Below are 18103 nucleotides of genomic sequence, written 5' to 3'. Positions count from 1 at the left end.
ACTGGGAGAGGTTTGAGCAGATGAGAAGAGGGAAACATTTTTGTTCTAATCTTCCCTCTAATATCCCTGCTAATGTTGTTGTGCAGTCAAAGTGTGTGAGTGTAAGTGTAAGAGTTGGGGGGAGATTGCAGAGGAGGAGAAAGAGGAGTTAAGGAGGGAGAGGGAGAGTTAAGAGATGGAAGAAGGAGACAATGAGGAGAAGAAAACAAGGAAGAGAAGGAGGAAATGGAGAGAATCCCCAGAACTTGAGGCAGGCCAGACCCTAAATCCAGAAGAATTTTCTGGGGAAGAGCAGGGGAAAAAGAGGAAGGAGAGAGGCCCTGTGGAGGGAGGTTCCTTTGAGGAGGAGTTCCTTGTATTTGTAGAAGGAGAGCTTTAAGTTAAGAGCTATTGGGAAGAGTCCTCAGCAAAACTCCCTAAAATATGATGATTAGTTATCCAATTTCATTCTGTACCCTTAATGTAAGAAGCATCAGGTCTCCCAAGGCACTATTGGTGGCTTTTGAGTTTCTTGTTTCTTTAGATGTAGCTATCATTTTTATACAGGAGACTCGCCTATCTATTAAGTATGATATCTACAATGCAAAGAGAGCCTGGCACAAAGGGCCCTCATTTTGGTCTATAAAAGAGGAACAGGCGAGGTGTGGGGATTCTGTTTAATAGTGACAGGCACATTGAGGTGGAGGTTGGTGGAGGTTAAAATGGGCAGGTGTTTATTTCTGGACATTAAGATAGATGGGGGGGATGTTAGGTTAATTAATATGTATGGGCCCCAATCGGTTGCGGGAAGGAAATACTCCTAAGGCAAATAAGGCAGTATTTGCACACCTCAATGCCAGTGATCCTAGCCGGGAACTTTAATCAGGTGACAGGGCCAGGGGATATGTCTGGCAAGTATAATAAATATGAGGGTGTTTTTCTCAATGAGGTAAGGGCAAACACACCTATTTTTGTGGCTATCGCTGTAGCAGAATTGACTAGATTTATTTTAAGACTAGTTCTCCTTTTTCAGGGGTTAGGGAAATTGAGGTGGGTTTTTCTGATGAGTTGACCCTTTTCTTTGAATATGGGGGATCAGAAAGTCTGGGCATTGGTAAGGACCTGTGAAGGTTGGGGTTGAAAATATTGAAGGATGAGGCACAAAAACCCTTTTGTGAGTTTGTTTCACAAAACATTGTCAAAAATTATTTTTTTATGATTCACCAACACAATGGTGGGAAGATGCCAAGAGGTCATTCTGGGCTTTCTTCAAGTTAAAAGAGAGGGAAATAGGCAATGGCAGTACCAGTCCTTGAAAAAGAAGTTGGAGTTCTATATTTTGGATGTGGTGGGCGGGGGAAAAAGTTGCCCAGTAAAAGAGCCAAATGAAGCAGCATCAGTATAGCCGCCAGAGGTCTTTGGTTCTGAATTGAATGTACGGGGAAATATGAAATACCTAAGCCATGTAAATAGAGTGTTCCCAGGGGTTGGGTGGAGGAGAGTCAGGAGCACTTTTTGGTGGGTTGTTGTGTGTATAAACCAATTCATATGAGGGTATGCTTAAAATGTTGGGTATTAATAATATATGTGCCAATGACTATGCAAAGAGAGCCTATAAGATTATTCATAGAAGTTTCTGCTTTAATCGGGAGATGGTATTTATTATATTGTCAGTAATTCGGTATCATCTATGGTCTATGAGATGCATTAATTCTGGGGAAAGACAATGGGGCAGATTCACTAAAGGGCGAATTGTCGCCATTGACCACTTTGTACACTTCGCACCACTTCGCCAGGCATAAATTCGTTACTACTATGCTAATTCATTAAAATGCAAAGTTGCGTCCTGGGTGCCAAACGCCGGTGACTTTTTTTGCTAGCGTTAGTTCGGCAGTGTGAGTGCTTCAAATCGAAATCACAGTAGCAATCGCTTCTGCCTAGCGAAACTTTATTAGTCCTCTTACGCATTGGTCAATTTGAATAGGGCAGGTACATGCTTGAAGTGCCCACTTTTTATTACAAATGTCCAAGGAACCTTAATAAAGACAAAAGAGATTTTCTAATGCCCTACACATGAGCCCATCCTAAAATGAATGTGCCATGCCCCTCAAATATCTGGGGAAAAATGTGAACCCAAAAAAGATTGATAGTTAGGACTTTTGTAAGCAATCCCGCTTTAAAAAGGAAATGTCGCCAGCGTTTCTACAACTATAATGCATTTTCGGCTCACAGGATATGATGTAAGTGACATAAGATTAAGGAAAATCTAGCTTCATTTTAGAAGTTCGCCTTGTCCCGAGGTGGTGAAGTCAACTCTGGCGAAAGAGGTAATGTTCATTAAATTTGCACTTTACTGAATTTGCGGAGTAAGACCATTTGCAAGAGTGAAAAGTTGCCTGGTGGTAGAGTGTGACTGAACAATAGCGATGGTCCCGTTCTCTAGCAAATTGTCGCCTGTTCCTGTTAGTAAATTGGCAATGTCGCTGCGGATGGGATTTCTGGTGAAATGTCGCCAGCGTTAGCCACTTCACCCTTTAGTAAATCTGCCCGAATGAATCATTAGCCCTAACAATTAGAAAAATCCTGAAGAAAATTGTATTTATTAAGATCAAAGAGATCAGGAAACAGAATACGAATGAGAAGCATTGGAGGAATTTTGATGTCATTGTTTTTGTTTTGCTTTGTAAATGTTTTTAATTTTTTAAACAAAATGCATTTAAAGAAGGTATTGCAGGGAACAGTCAACAAGCCAAGAAAGCAGGAGGAAAAAAAATTCTTGTTCTAAATGTAGTATGTCCTAGCTTCTTCCATCATCCTTTTCTAAAGGCATGAGCTTTCAGATGTCTCAACAATTGTGTCTTTATATCTTGTCAGTAAAAATAACTGTTTTGAGCCACCTCATCTTGCTGTGATATTGTTTAATATTCCATGCTTTGTAGACCACTCAAGCCTTTAGGAGGTGAGTGTGTCTTTTCAGTTGGTTGTGTTCAGAAGGAATATTGTTGGAGAATATAATGAATTGTTTAACACTGCAGAATGCTCCAGGCAGTGTCATTATAGAAATGTAATGTCTTAACTTCTCTTTTTTCCTTCTTTCAGCTGATAAAGAGGCTGATGAGTATTATATGAGAAGAAGGCATCTTCCCGATTTGGCAGCAAGGGGAACACTTCCTCTTAACGTTATTAAGATGACTCAGGACCAGTCTAACTACCGAGAGAGGCCAAGAAGGCCCGTGCGTGCAATGTCTCAGGACAGGGTTTTGTCTCCTGAAAGAACCATGCCTGAAGAAGGATACGGAATGCCCTATGATCGAATCCTCTCAGATGAGCAGCTTTTGTCGGCAGAACGCCTTCATTCCCAAGATCCTCTGCTTTCACCAGACAAGGCTATGACTCTTAAAAGGTCAGATTTTCAAGAAAAGTCACTGTCAAGAGCCATCTCCCAAACTGATATCTTTGTCTCTACTCCTGTTCTGGATCGCTATAGGATGACAAAGATGCACTCTCATCCCAGTGCCTCAAATAACTTGTATAATACATTGGGTGTGAACCAAACTGCAGCCAAAAGGCAGGCCTTTGCATCCCGACGACACAACACAGTGGAGCAGCTGCATTATATTCCAGGACACCACCAACAGTACCGCACAGCTAGCAAAACAGAAGTGACTGTGTGATAGGATATTGCGGACTTAAAATGATATTACAGACTCAAGAAGTCCCTGGAAAACACATGCCAGTGGCCTTGTAGGCCAAGAAGACCTCTTATGTCCCATTGGTCATTCCATGTTCATTCCTTATTGTATTTTTATGACTAAAAGAGAACCCTAGGGGCGTTTTGGAAGATAATGTCTTTACCTGTCATTTTTTGGACAAAAAAAGGGTCAGATTTTTTTTTTACCCTTATCATTGAAGGGCTTTACCTGCATTGACTGTTGTTGCTCTGAGAACCGAATACCAACCGACTACAGAACAAACAAAAAAAATCCATTCCTTGCAGGTTCCTACAGAGGAATACACAAGTGCCCAGAAAAAAGTACATTCACATTCATCAACAGTAATATTTAGCTGAAAACATTCTAATTCTTGATGGCCGCTGGACAAAACCTGTAGCCCACATCCGAACCATGACCAAACTTAGATGACGTATGTCTCTTTGCATTTCTTTTTTTTATGCTGCACCTTGCATTAATCAATGGATATCCTGTATTATCATCATATTTCCTGTGGAGGTCCTGAACACTTAACGTTGTGATCAAGATTATTTTAACTTGGAGTAGGGTCAAAGTGAGAAAAGAAAATATACTAGTGCCTATTAATCGTCTTTAATGTAGGAATTATTATAATAATAATAATTATTGTGTGTTTCTTAATAAGCACAATACTACTTATCCATCTCCTTGTACTTTCATTCTATTTTTACAGAAAAGAAAGAGTTGTAAATAGACATTATTAAGTAGGGAAATAAAAGAGTTCTCAATGTTGCAGCTCAGCTTGTTGCCAATATATAAACAAGGAGTAAGTAATGTAACACTATGTTGCACATGCTATACAACATCAATCCTTTCCCAAGTGCAATGATTTCATTTTTTTTTTCATTTGAACCATATTTTCCTATCATTGAAACTCCTAAAGCAGCTTTTCAAAGAACCCTATCAAAAGCCTCTGTTGGAAGTCTGAATCTTTGTCCTCACCATGCAGAACTAGGACTAGTTGTGCAGTTGTCTCAATTTTCACCTTCTCGTTACCCGCAAGCTTCTGCAATGGTCCAACCTTTGCTAGTTGCATCTGATGTCATACTTTTCAATCACGTGTACCTATTTTTGTTTCTCATAGATTCTTTTTACGTCTTCGTTGCTTTAAGACTTGTTGACTCCAAATACACATTTGATAAATCCATGTTCTAAGTTCTTACTACTAATACATGTATTTGTGAATTCCTGTCTAAAGAAAGAAGTTAGAATTTTCAAAAAGTCTTCTTCCTTAACTGGAAGTCTGTTTCTCAGATGAGTAATGTCTGTTAAGAACTTATCCAGGGCATTCCAATGGCTGGAATGTTTCCAGTAGATTATGGTTCAATGCTATGCCACTATAATGATTATCAGGTCCTTTTTTTACAACCATGAACATAGTTGCCATGGGTCATCTTTAGATCTCTTGTGTCATATTTATAGTGAGCTCAATTTAATTGAACAGCTTACTCGCTGAGAATGCAGAGACAAGGGTTGGTATTAGTGTCATCTGGCGCTACAGTTGCGTATTGGAAATATAGGTCAATCTGTTCTGAGGCGATCCATTAAGCGTCTTGTTCAGTTCTTGTTCTTGAAAGGTGTCCATCTACACATCTGATATCTTACTCAATGTGTTGTAGTGAGTGTTGTTTTGTGCCGTGCTTATTTCAGTAAGTGTAAGCCCACACTTCTAATATCCGGTATATGGACTTGCATTGTGTGTGTGTGTTTTGGCCTTTGCTGAGTTCAAAGATCCTCCAAAATTGCATCTATTAAGTATCAATTAAATACTTAATGAAATTTAAAAAATAACAAAAAGACAGAAATTAAAAAAAAATCCAGCTCAATCCTAAAATAATGAATACAGAAAAATAAAATGGTTCAATATTCTGCTTCAATATTTATTGTTGTATTGATTGTCGATGTAACCTCTAAAATGGGAATGTTTTTCAAGCAAAATTCAATGGCGAGGTAATTTAAATCAGATACACAGATCTAAATGAACAGCACCTGCTTTCATCAACATTGTTTTAGGTCCACTAACCTAATGGGTTTGCAGTGGATGTGGAATTGCTTAGGGGCCTGTTTATAAAGTTGAGCTATCTGATCTTCTTATTGCTGATTATATAATTCATTCTTTGGTAGAATTTTTTTTAATTACACACTTCTATTTTAAATGTTTTTGGATGATTCCAGATTTAGAGAGATCCACTTCAGAAATGAAAAAGTATTACATCTTGGTATAATTTTCCTCTACTTGCTGTTTATGTAAATTTTAATTTGACAGAACTTAAAAATGTACACTTTTAATTGTAATGTTTTTTGGAATGTTCCAAGCTTTCTAACAGAGTTTTACTTTTTAACTAAATTTTTTTGACAAGAGCTGGCAATATCCCGTATTTGCTGTGGGAGGCATACAATTTGAGATAAAATAAAATTCTATGCCAAAGTCATGGAAGTGATCTTCCATGACAGCACCAAGTGAGTGTCTTTCTTGTAGTAGGATGATTTTGGACCAGCATGTTGATGTCATACAACAAAAAATGCATTATGGAGTCCACTATTTCCAAAAAAATAGTGGTGGTTCTTTCACTACGTGGTTTAGCCATTGATGTCCCATTCATTTTGATCAATTATAATTTTTTGGCCCCCTTGAATCATCATAAGATTGTGTGCATCTAGATTGTTGGACCCACGATGCACTGAAAACAGCTGCAAATTTAGCTTTGTGTCTTCTTAATACATTTCACCCATAGTCATTTAAAAAAAAAGAAAGAAACCAGAACATGAAAAATGTGACTCGGAGGCATTAAGGGGCAAATTTACAAAAAATTGAAATTCAAATATTTCCATTTTTGTTTTTTCTGAACTTGAAAATACTAAAAATACCTGGCAAGCTTTTAAGTCAGAGGGAGGTGTATTTTCAACTTTCATGATATTTTATGAGCTTTTTTGAAAAAGTGGAATTTATAAATTGAATACTATGATTTTCATGGTAATCACTTTTTTTTTTACAACTTAACACAATTTAAAATAAAAATATACTAGTAGTTTAAAAAACAAAACCAATATGTTCAAGATTTTTTTTACAATTAAGTTTAAAAAGAAAATTATAATTTAAAAAATTATAATTTGAAAATGAGTAGGGATTTAAATGCCATAAAATGTGCTCTTTTAGTAGTTACTCATCACCAATAAGGTCCTTAACCAAAAAGTCAAAATTTAATGTTTGGCTGAATTTTTTTTTTGTTTTGCTCTGTAATCTAATTGCCTGTATTCAAGTCAATAGTAAATACAGCTCCCTTTACTATCACTGCAATGATTTTCTATACTAACATTTTCGCATTGCATTTTTTTCCCCACAATTTGAGTAGATAGTGGCAAAAAATGCACTTGTTTCTGATCTTTTCCTTGCAATTATTAAAGATTTATCATGATAAGAAATTAAAAAAATGTGAAAATAATTTGCCACCTAAAACCATACAAGATTCTAAAGAAGTCAGGGGGAGTTTATCTGAAGTTTTTGTTTAAGGTTTTCTTCAAATTTAGTAAAAAAAAAGATTTTACAGCCTCATTGAGAATTATTGGAACAATGACTCACAAGCAATTTTTTTTTCTTGAATTTTTTCTTGAATTAATAAATCAGAAAGCCAGGTCTAGAAAGGAGGTAGAACTTCTTTTGAACAAGAACTACTGATCACTGTTATGCATCTTAGATAGTATGTATATGTGTGGTTTGGTGTACTATTGGGCTTTACTTGAAGGCCATAGTAAGAGAAATACTTGCCACAACATCACTATAAATGAAAAAAGTTGCCACTCTTCTCTTATCTTTGGAAAAAAGGAATCTACCCTTCTGCAATACAGAATATAGAGAAAAAGTGGAATGTAGAAACAATAAGGGGCAGATTTACATAGGGTCGAATATCGAGGGTTAATTAACCCTCGAAATTCGACTGCTGAATGTAAATCCTTCGAATATCAAAGTCGAAGGATTTACCGCAAATAGTTCAATTGAAGGAAAAGTCGTTGATCGAATTATTAAATCCTTCGAATCATTCAAAGGATTTTAATCCATCGATCGAACGATTTTTCTTCGACCTAAACATTGATAGAAAGCCTATGGGGACCTTCTCCATAGGCTAACATGGCACCTCGGTAGGTTTTAGGTTGCGAAGTAGGGGCTCAAAGTTTTTTTTAAAGAGACAGTACTTCGACTATGGAATGGTCGAATAGTCGAACGGTTTTTAGTTTGAATCGTTCGATTCGAAGTTGAAGTCGTAGTCGAAGGTCGAAGTAGCCAATTCGATGGTCAAAGTATCCAAAAAAATCATTCGAAATTCGAAGTTTTTTTTTTTATTCTATTCCTTCACTCGAGCTAAGTAAATGGGCCCCTTAATGTTTACAAATTATTTTTATTCATTTCCATAATCAACATTCCGCTGTCTCGATCCACACAATGTACAAAGCCATTTTTATATTACAGACTTCCCTCCAAGCAGTATAAAAATGTTTTTACTCATCGGATCCGACTTGTGTGTTTGTAAAAAATAAGAATAAAAAAAAAATGTAACTTCTCACAAAACTGTGAAACATTAGATTATCTTTTGTAGCAATTTACTTAATCTGTATAAAATAATTTTTGCAGTTTTTTTTCAGTCCAGGGTAAATATTTCCTAAAAAGCTGATTAATCTGTGCTTATACCCAATTTATGGACTCTGTGTGTATGGTAATAATATTAAGATAAAAAAAATAAGTTGATGCATACCTGTAACTCTCAACAGACTTTTTTTGATAACAATAATCCTATGTGGTGTTAGAGGGGGTGACATTGTGCTTAGAAATCCCCCCTCTTGTGATACCTTGGAAAGTCAGTGGCTTTATCTACTTGCCCTGGGGCCATCATTTCTTTGTCTGAAAGGGTGTTCAATCCTTTTGTTATCACAACGAATGTCCAGGCCAAAGGCTTCAGGGCATATAGACTTGGCCTCTACATAAGAAGAAACATTATAAATGTATATGACTGTTTTACTGATAATAATCTTGTAGTTCTGTACCTGTATAAGCACATTCTCTATGTACTGTATACAGAAAATGGAGATAGTATCGATTTAGAGTCTTAAGGATTTTTTTCAACTTTTGTCAGTAACAGATATTTATGGATTAAAAAAATAAAGAGATTTCAACAAAAAATGTTTTCTTATTTGATAACAACAAAGAAAATTATAAAACGTACAATATATATATGTATAATACACATTATAATGCAGACAATAACATTTGTAGATGCACATCGATGGGACCTACTCATAAATACTTACTATCTAAATGGAGAGGAATTTAGAAGCTATGCCAATCAAGATACTGTAGGTTACTAGTGAATTTGTAGAAGTCTTGTTAGTCAAGATAGTCAACCAGTATGGCTGTGAAGGTCATGTTGGTTAAGATAGTAGTGGTAAGTGTACAGTGATTTTTGTTCACATTTGTTTTTTTGTTCACATTAATTAAATTCAAAAGAGACCAGAACATGTTAAGATAAACAAAGGTCCGGGGCCAGATGGTATTCATCCCAGGGTACTTAGCGAGCTTAGCTCTGTGATTGCCAAACCTCTTTACTTAATAATAATAATAATACTATGAGTTTGTGCCAGCATGGTTTTATGCGTAATAGATCTTGCCAGGCTAACTTAATTATTTTATGAGAAGGTAAGCAGGGACCTCGATTCTGGGATGACAGTGGATGGGATTTACTTACACTTTGCTAAAGCTTTTGATGCAGTGCCACACAGAAGGTTACTGGTTAAATTAAGGAATGTTGACCTGGAACATAGTATATTTGTACCTGGATAGAGAACTGGCTAAAAGATTACAAAGAGTGGTGGTAAATGGAACATTTTCTTTTTGGACCAGTGTTGTTAGTGGAGTACCTCAGGGCTCTGTACTAGGTCCCTTGCTTTACAAGTTGTTTATTAATAACCTGGAGTTGGGCATTGAAAGTACTGTTTCTATTTTTGCAGATGATACTAAATTGTGCAGAACTATAGGTTCCATGCAGGTTGCTGCCACTTTGAGTGATTTGTCTAAGTTGGGAAACTGGGCAGCAAACTGGAAAATGAGGTTGAATGTTGATAAATGCAAGGTTATGCACTTTGGCAAAAATTACATTAATGCAAGTTATATATTAAATGGCAGTGTGTTGGGAGTTTCCTTAAATGAGAAGGATCTCTGGGTTTTTGTAGATAACACTGTCTAATTCTGGGCAGTGTCATTCTGTGGCTATTAAAGCAAATATAGTTCTGTCTTGCATAAAAAAGGGCATTAACTCAAGGGATGAAAACATAATTATGCCTCTTTATAGGTCCCTGGTAAGGCCTCATCTGGAGTATGTAGTGCAGTTTTGGACTCCAGTCCTTAAGAGGGATATAAATGAGCTGGAAAGAGTGCAGAGACATGCAACTAAAATGATTAGAGGTATGGAAGACTTAAATTATGAGGTAGACTGTCAAGGTTGGGGTTGTTTTCTCTGGAAAAAAGGCGCTTGCGAGGGGACATGATTACACTTTACAAGTACATTCGAGAACATTATAGACAAATAGTAGGGGGCCTTTTTACCCATAAAGAGGATCACCGTACCATAAGCCACCCCTTCAGACTAGAGGAAAAGAACTTTCATTTGAAGCAACGTAGGGGGTTCTTCACAGTCAGGACAGTGAGGTTGTGGAATGCACTGCCGGGTGATGTTGTGATGGCTGATTCAGTTAATGCCTTTAAGAGTGACCTGGATGATTTCTTGGACAGACATAATATCAAAGGCTATTGTGATACTAAACTCAATAGTTAATATAGATATTGGTATATATCATTTATGTGGAAGTGTGGAGGGGAGTGTGTATGGATGCAGGGTTTTCACTTGGAGGGGTTGAGCTTGATGGACTTTGTCTTTTTTCAACCTGATTTAACTATGTAACTATTTAACTTAGTCTTACCATGTTTACTATATCCATGCCTTTTTTATGAAATAGATGCATCCACTGGTTATCTAATTGTAGAGTTCATGGTGGTCAAGATAGGTAACTAGTGTAGTTGTAGAAGGCACGTCAGTCAAGATAGGCAACCAGTGTAGTTGTGGAGGTCAGGTTGGTCCTGTATGGGTGCTTGAACAAGAAAAGTCAGAAAACCACTATCTAAGACTAGCAGTAAGGCACTGGCCAAGAAAGGTAAATGTGGCATCTATTAATATAATATAAAGTGACTAATGCTTTTGCAGTTTGGAGTCAAACCATGCCCAAGCTACTGAATCAATGACCAAAGCTCATTCCACTCCTTCTCCTCAGAATGTTGTCGGATTCAATGTGTTGCATCTCACAGCTGCCCGTCTGTCACCCACCTGTGATGTCATAAATGGTTCTGCTGGTGACAGGAAACTTTTAGAAATGGCTGGATGAGGTGTTCCCAATAACTTCATCCAAATATGCTGCTGGTGCTTGACATTGATTGAGGAGGCCCTAGTGCTAAACAAATATCGCTCAGAAACTGTTGGTTCACTGTTTTCTCTAAATATTTTCAGAAATAGAACAGCAGTGACGGAAGTGCAAATATTCAATTATACAGAAAGTCACAGAGGAAAAAGAAGAGTAGGTTGGTATGTAGAATAACGCACAAAAGGCTTCAAAATGCACAGAAGAGTATGATGTTTCCATGGCCAGTTCTAAAAAGAGCAACATCACAAGACTTTGCTTTTTTCAGGGAATTCGTTTTCAGTTGACCGTAGCTAGTTGCCCAAAATGAGCAGCATGTGGCATTGTTGTTTATTTTTGAGTACTGTAAAAAGTGCAAATATCTTGAAAACTACAGAAGAAAACATTTAAGTAAATTGCAAAAGTGCTTAGAAGCTCTGAGAAATTTTACATCCGTCTTGAGGGTTTACATTTCCATTAATGAATCAGTTTCTGATATTACTCTTAGGTTTGACTTTGTCATTAACACTATCAGTCTTGAGAATTTTACTGAATGGGTATATAGTGGAAATACGAAAATGTCTTGAAGAGGACTTCAAGTTGATGTGAAATCTGATCTTGTACACATGGTTATTATCTTGTATAAAGTTGTCATCTAAGCAGTTTTAAAACTGGTATTTTCATTTTTTGCAGTTATTTGATATCCTTCAACCCAGAAGAAAGAAACCAGGAATTATAGTACATATCTTTCTGATTTTCCTCTCCAGACCATAATTCAACCTATAGAGAGAGTTGAAAAAACTAGAAAGATCATTGAAACATTCTTCCGAAGAGGAGGATGGCCCTCAAATTAAAGCTGGAATGAGGTATATGATAGATAATCAGAGGAAGCATTTATTTCATAAAAAAAGGCATGGAGATAGTAAACGTGGTGAGAAAGTTAATTAGTGTGAACAAAAATCCATGTACACTTGTAAATAATACAACCTCTAAAACTACAATGGTTGCCTGTATTCACTGACATGACTTTTCTAACTATACAAGTTCTTTAGAACGTAATTTAGCTTTAAACAAAGGCACAGATATAGAAAAATATTAGTTTCATGGTTCCAAGAATATCTAAAAACTCACCCTATTTAACTTTCTGGGTTATATAACATAGCAAATTGGCATTACTTCTAAATCTCACCCTACGTGGCCATTAGGTTGAGCACCTTGGTCTACTTTTGTCCTAGCTCCACAGTCTGAGACCTACTTTGTTCATAATCCATACTGGAGTTTGGGGTATTGGCCTGGGTTTGGTCTTCATGTATGGGCATGGCTAGAATGGAATTCAAGTGTTCATTTTGTCAAGATTAGTAAACTGTGTCTTAAAGAATATCTTAAGGATACTTTTTCATTAAATTAATCCATAAAATTTACAAGTATAGTGTGCTTCTTCCCTATGTCAGAGTTTTATGTCATAGAACAGGAGATAGTAGAAGGGAAGTTGAACCCCACACAGACAAGAAGGTATCTATATTAGAGCTTCTCAATATGCAATTTGCAAGTGTCAAAAACATCAGACATGTTGTAAAATGTAATCTGCCCATGTACTATATCTGCCAGTTATGTTGCATCAGCAGTTCTGACTATTCAGACTGTTGGACAGAACAACTTCCTTAGAATGGTGGCCATACTGTGTAGGACCAATCTTATAGTATCCATTCATTCAGCCCATGGTTCAATTAGTAGGAGACCATGCATTATCAGGGCCACACTATGGCTGCCTTAAGGAGTGTCTTGATCCATAGTTTGAGCTACAAGGGTAATCACAGAATAGAATGCAGTTTAACGATTCATAACCCAATAAAGATCCAAAACACAGGATGACAGTTACAGCTTTGATGGAAGTGGTCTGAAATCACAGATGACAAGTGGTACCCCTTAGAGATGAAATACCTTCTATGGAACTGTGCTGATATACTTTTATTTTTATGGGCTCCCTTCCTCTCTCTTTTTATGTTAGTGTTTAGAGGTGCCAGGTGGCCTGGAGGTGACCCGCTATTTCCCAGTGTCAGGATTCCTAGTGCTGGTAAGTGAACTTGGTTGCATTTCTGTATATGGTACAAATGGTGAGTGTGATCAATCCTGACATGCAGCAGCGTTGGACTTTGTTCATATACAACAGATCCAATAAAAAATAAAACAAGACATTCGACGGCAGACGGCACTTCTGAAAAAAGAGGGTTTATTGGAAATCCTGCTGGAATACACCTAACGCGTTTCGGAACCTATGATTAAGGGATAACTCCCGAAACGCGTTAGGTGTATTCCAGCAGGATTTCCAATAAACCCTCTTTTTTCAGCCGTCGAATGTCTTGTCGTATACACAGTGGGGTCACTGTCTGACTGTGCACCTGATTAGAGGGGAGAGCGGTGAGCTAGTGCGGCCCTTCCCTTTTGTTTGCCTATCTACGAATAAAAAATAAACTTGTGTTTGGCTGGTGCTCCAAAATACCAGTCAGACCAGGTCCTGGATCAGTGGTGTTATAAATCAGTAATAATAATAAAATACTGGTCTAGTGATCCACAGACTTTTTGTAACTCAACCCTAAACAAAACAATTCAATTTCAAGTATCTCTCATTATGTCTATGTACAGTATACTACTGATACTACTAATTGCAAATGAGCAGGGATTATCTTTTTTATGTGATCATTTTCTCTCTTAAGGTCCATCCCACGTTATCTGATATCTCTAAAATTAGACAAATATTAGAGCACAACAGAGATTATGGTCTTCAACTGTCTTATAAGCTTTGGATGTTGATATTCATATTTCTGGACAATTGTCCTGAAGGTGCTTTAAAGCTCACCTACATTAATAAGCTTGGCCAGGCACAGATGTCTTGGGGTCCAATTAAGGATCCACAGATGGTGAGAACAGGGCAAATGGAAACAGTAGGAGAAGATGTTGGTACTACAGTAAGATAGAGACTGTAGACTTGTAGTAGGTCAAGATGGAGACAGTAAAGCAAGCTGAAGATAGTAGGACAAGATGGAGACTTCATGTAAATACTAGAGCAAAATGGAGACAGAAGAGATAGATGGAGACATTAGAAAGAGGAGAAGACAGGGGGAAGTGATGAAGACAGTAGAAGAATATGGTAGAGCAAGATATTACGTCAAGGAGTCTGTTTTGCCCTTTGACTCCTCCACTAAAGATGCCTATGGGTGTGGGAACTTTTTAGTTGTTGGGATGTGTACTGGGCACAGGTTGCTGCATATCAATAAAGCAATACTAGAGTGCTTCTTTTTATTTTTAAATTCTTTTTCCAGAATTGAAGACGAGATAGACAGACAGAGACAGATAGTTAGTACCATCACTGCCCTATGTAATTTTAGAGTTACTGTAAAGGTATTTGGTGTTTTCAGAAGACAGTGGGGGTCATTTATAAACTTCGCGCAGGGCAGATTGGTTCGCAAAGTGAATATATTTGCCCTGCGCATGGTTATATTTATAAAGCTGAATAAGAGGGTGCATACAGAATTGCGAATTTTTTATTCACAATGCGAATATCTAAAGGGGCTTTATAAATATGTCACAATTCGCAAATTGCGAATCTTTATGCGCACACTCTGCGACTCAATTACGCCACAACTTTGGTGGCGGATAAAATATTCGCAAAACAGTTTTGCAAACTGCGAATTTAACGCTATTTTCGCGCACAACAACCTCGCACATTGGGTGCACTCGCGCAAACTACTGTCTCATTTGCGCGCCATTTGCGAAAATTTATTCACACTGCGAATTCGCAAAAACCGGAAAGACGGGCAGAGCAGTGCAATATATTAGCGCTCAGCAAAAAACATGCGCAATACAACCATTTGCGAAAAATATGCGCTGCGCGAACTTTATAAATGACCCCCAGTGTCCTTATAACAACCCTGATTTTATGCCTTTTGTTATAAAGCAACGAAATTCACTTTCCCATAGCTCCTGCTTACATAGCATTTCCATTTGCTCTGTGATTGCCCCCAGTAACTGCCAAGTCATATTAACATAACAAAAATAAAAAAAACTAGTGAAAACAGTGGGTAAATGGTTTGTTTGTTATTGCGGTTCTGGTGTCATCAGAGCAATTTTAGTGACTTTGTACACTCTGAAGTGCCTGCAGGCTCGGCTGATTGCAGAGCGGAACCATCTGCCGTAGATTGCTGCTAAGTAGGTCATTATAAGCAAATTATTCTCCACTTCCTAACACCTTGCTTTGCCATATCTATTCATTGCCTTAGTTATACTGGTGAAAGTCTGGCCTAGTACAGCAGTTGAGAGTCAAGGAGGGGAAAGGCTTATTGTGGGGATAAGCCAATGGAAACGGGCAGTGCTCTTTCATTATTATAATTACATATTTAACTGCAGTTAAAGGGGACATTCACTTTAATAGGATTGCTCAGTGTTTGTGTGTTTAAATTACTTGCAGCATTAAAGGGATACTGTCATGGGGAAAAAATTTTTTTTCAAAATGAATCAGTTAGTAGTGCTGCTCCAGCAGAATTCTGCACTGAAATCCATTTCTCAAAAGAGCAGAGAGATTTTTTTATAATCAATTTTGAATTCGGACATGGGGCTAGACATTTTGTCAATTTCACAGCTGCCCCAAGTCATGTGACTTATGCTCTGATAAACTTCAATCACTCTTTACTGCTGTACTGCAAGTTGGAGTGATATCACCCCCTCCCTTTCCCCCCCCAGTAGCCAAACAAAAGAACAATGGGAAGGTAACCAAATAGCAGCTCCCTAACACAAGATAACAGCTGCCTGGTAGATCTAAGAACAACACTCAATAGTAAAAACCCATGTCCCACTGAGACACATTCAGTTACATTGAGAAGGAAAAACAGCAGCCTGCCAGAAAGCATTTCTCTCCTAAAGTGCAGGCACAAGTCACATGACATGGGGCAGCTGGGAAATTGACAAAATGTTTAGCCCCATGTCAGATTTCAAAATTGAATATAAAAAAATCTGTTTGCTCTTTTGAGAAATGGCTTTCAGTGCAGAATTCTGCTGGAGCAGCACTTTTAACTGATTCCTTTTGAAAAAAATGTTTTTTTCCCATGACAGTATCCCTTTAAGAAAAATTCAGCAGAAAAACCCCCCAAAGTTTGCAGTCTATACAGAGAGATACTATAAAACTATGACAACATAGGTATTCCCCTGTACTAGGGACAATTCAGCAAAAACAGCCCCCATAGACTGTACAGAGAGATGCCATAATAACAACATCGGTATTGCCCTGCACCAAGCACAATTCAGCAGTCACCAAAGTTTGCTCATAACAATCCATCTCAGTAGAAGCAGGTGGAGAAAGCTGGGCATGTAATGCAGCTGCAAATGGAGTAGATCACAAACTTTACTCAGAGTTAATGTAAAAAAGGGATAGGGAATGTGGAGCTGGGAGATTAGGGGGATGCACGCTCATATAACTCCAAACCTTGCCTCTATACCTCCCACCTCTATGCACGCTGTGCCCATTATTAAACCAGTGAATACATTAGACATATACATTATATATAGTAAGCTTTCTGCATGACAGATAAGCCCCTTTACCTGTCTGGGATCATCCAGATTAGTGATGGGTGAATTTATTTGGCAATCGCGAATTTGCGGTGAATTTCCATGTTTCGCCGCCGGTGAATAAATTCGTGAAACTGCTGCGAAATATTTTTTTAACACCGGTGACAATTCTGATGCCAGCAACAATTTCACCGCCGGTGACAATGTAACGCATGCCCATTATGTGCCCAGATCATTCCTTCTGTGTATATTTGTATTTATACATATGGGAGGAAGATGCCACATTTTTTCCTTTAGACAATACAGTATAAGTGTATATCTTGCTATCCCGGAGGTATAATGGAATTGCAGATATCATCAGATGAGTAGTTATCTTTGCATTCCTCTGGACCAGTAATGAGTTAGAGTTGTGCTTGATGCCCATGTATCTTTATCCAGCCTCAGCTACCATGTAATAGATACAATTTCCCAAGCACTAAAGGCCCAATGTTGGATAAAAAGTATATGGCCAGTAAGTTGCATAAGGCAGCTGCTGGGCTGCAATCAGACATTTGATTCCAGGGATTAAAGCCCAGATGTTGCTTTATGTTTGCAGATTTTCACCAATCTGTTAAACTTTGTTCTTTTAATTACAGGGAATTTAATCTGAAACCTGCACAATGGGCAAATATTTGCAAAAAGATTATCTAGGGGAGTTGCTTTCCCATGAAAGGACATTCTTTGGTGTATCCAATGGTTAGCAGTTTGGGGTCTTAAGAAAGTGACACCTCCCAGCAGTTTGGACTTTACTTGCCCTTTAACTTTCCAAAAAGGAAAGAAATTAAGAATTACTAAATTCCTATCCCACAGAGATGGGCAGATTATCCAATTAATGCAGCATTATGATCTCTTTTATTTTAGGGCCTATTACAGATCTAAGCATTCTGGCGCTCATTTCCTTGCTACTAATGGCAAGTCGTCTAATGGGAAATTATTTCTCATTGTCTTGCACTTCTGCCAGTCGGGGCTTCGTAATTAGCATAGTAATCGCTTAGAAACTTGGTAGCAGTTTTTGCACAAGGACTGCAGTTCAACCTAAAGCAGAAGTGTCTGCGAGTGACTTGGATGTGAGTATCTGACATCCAACCTTGTACAGTTTATCTTTGGGATTTATCATTTCTAGATTTTATTTATCTTTAGAAGGAAATGTCTCTTGTTCTACTTAGTGCTGCTTGGATTCCATTACTGATTAGTGGCGCTGTTGTAGTGTATCAGAAATGACTTAGCTCCAGTGGCGGAACTACTGGGGGAGCAGGGGGTGCAATTGGGCCAGAGCCCGCTCCCCCTCAGGGCCCCCCGGCAGCTCGTTCACTACCAATTACCGGGCACATCGGCCAATT

At 37.9% G+C, this 18103-nt stretch overlaps 1 protein-coding gene across 7 annotated transcripts in view; it reads left to right on the top strand.

The window, feature by feature from the left end:
- Positions 1-6768, top strand: part of shisa6.L (shisa family member 6 L homeolog) — a 127142-nt gene extending 120374 nt beyond the window's left edge. For all 7 annotated transcript variants that reach the window (XM_041576018.1, XM_018235438.2, XM_041576017.1 and 4 more), the window contains one exon: positions 3079-6768. In XM_041576018.1, coding sequence (XP_041431952.1) covers positions 3079-3653 — 575 coding nt within the window. In that variant the 3' untranslated portion in view covers positions 3654-6768. The remainder of the gene's footprint in view (positions 1-3078) is intronic.
- Positions 6769-18103: the final 11335 nt, after the last annotated feature.

This window comes from Xenopus laevis, chromosome 9_10L (assembly GCF_017654675.1).
Source record: "Xenopus laevis strain J_2021 chromosome 9_10L, Xenopus_laevis_v10.1, whole genome shotgun sequence".
NCBI classification, from domain to species: domain Eukaryota; kingdom Metazoa; phylum Chordata; class Amphibia; order Anura; family Pipidae; genus Xenopus; species Xenopus laevis.
This window is presented reverse-complemented; position numbering and strand designations above follow the sequence as displayed.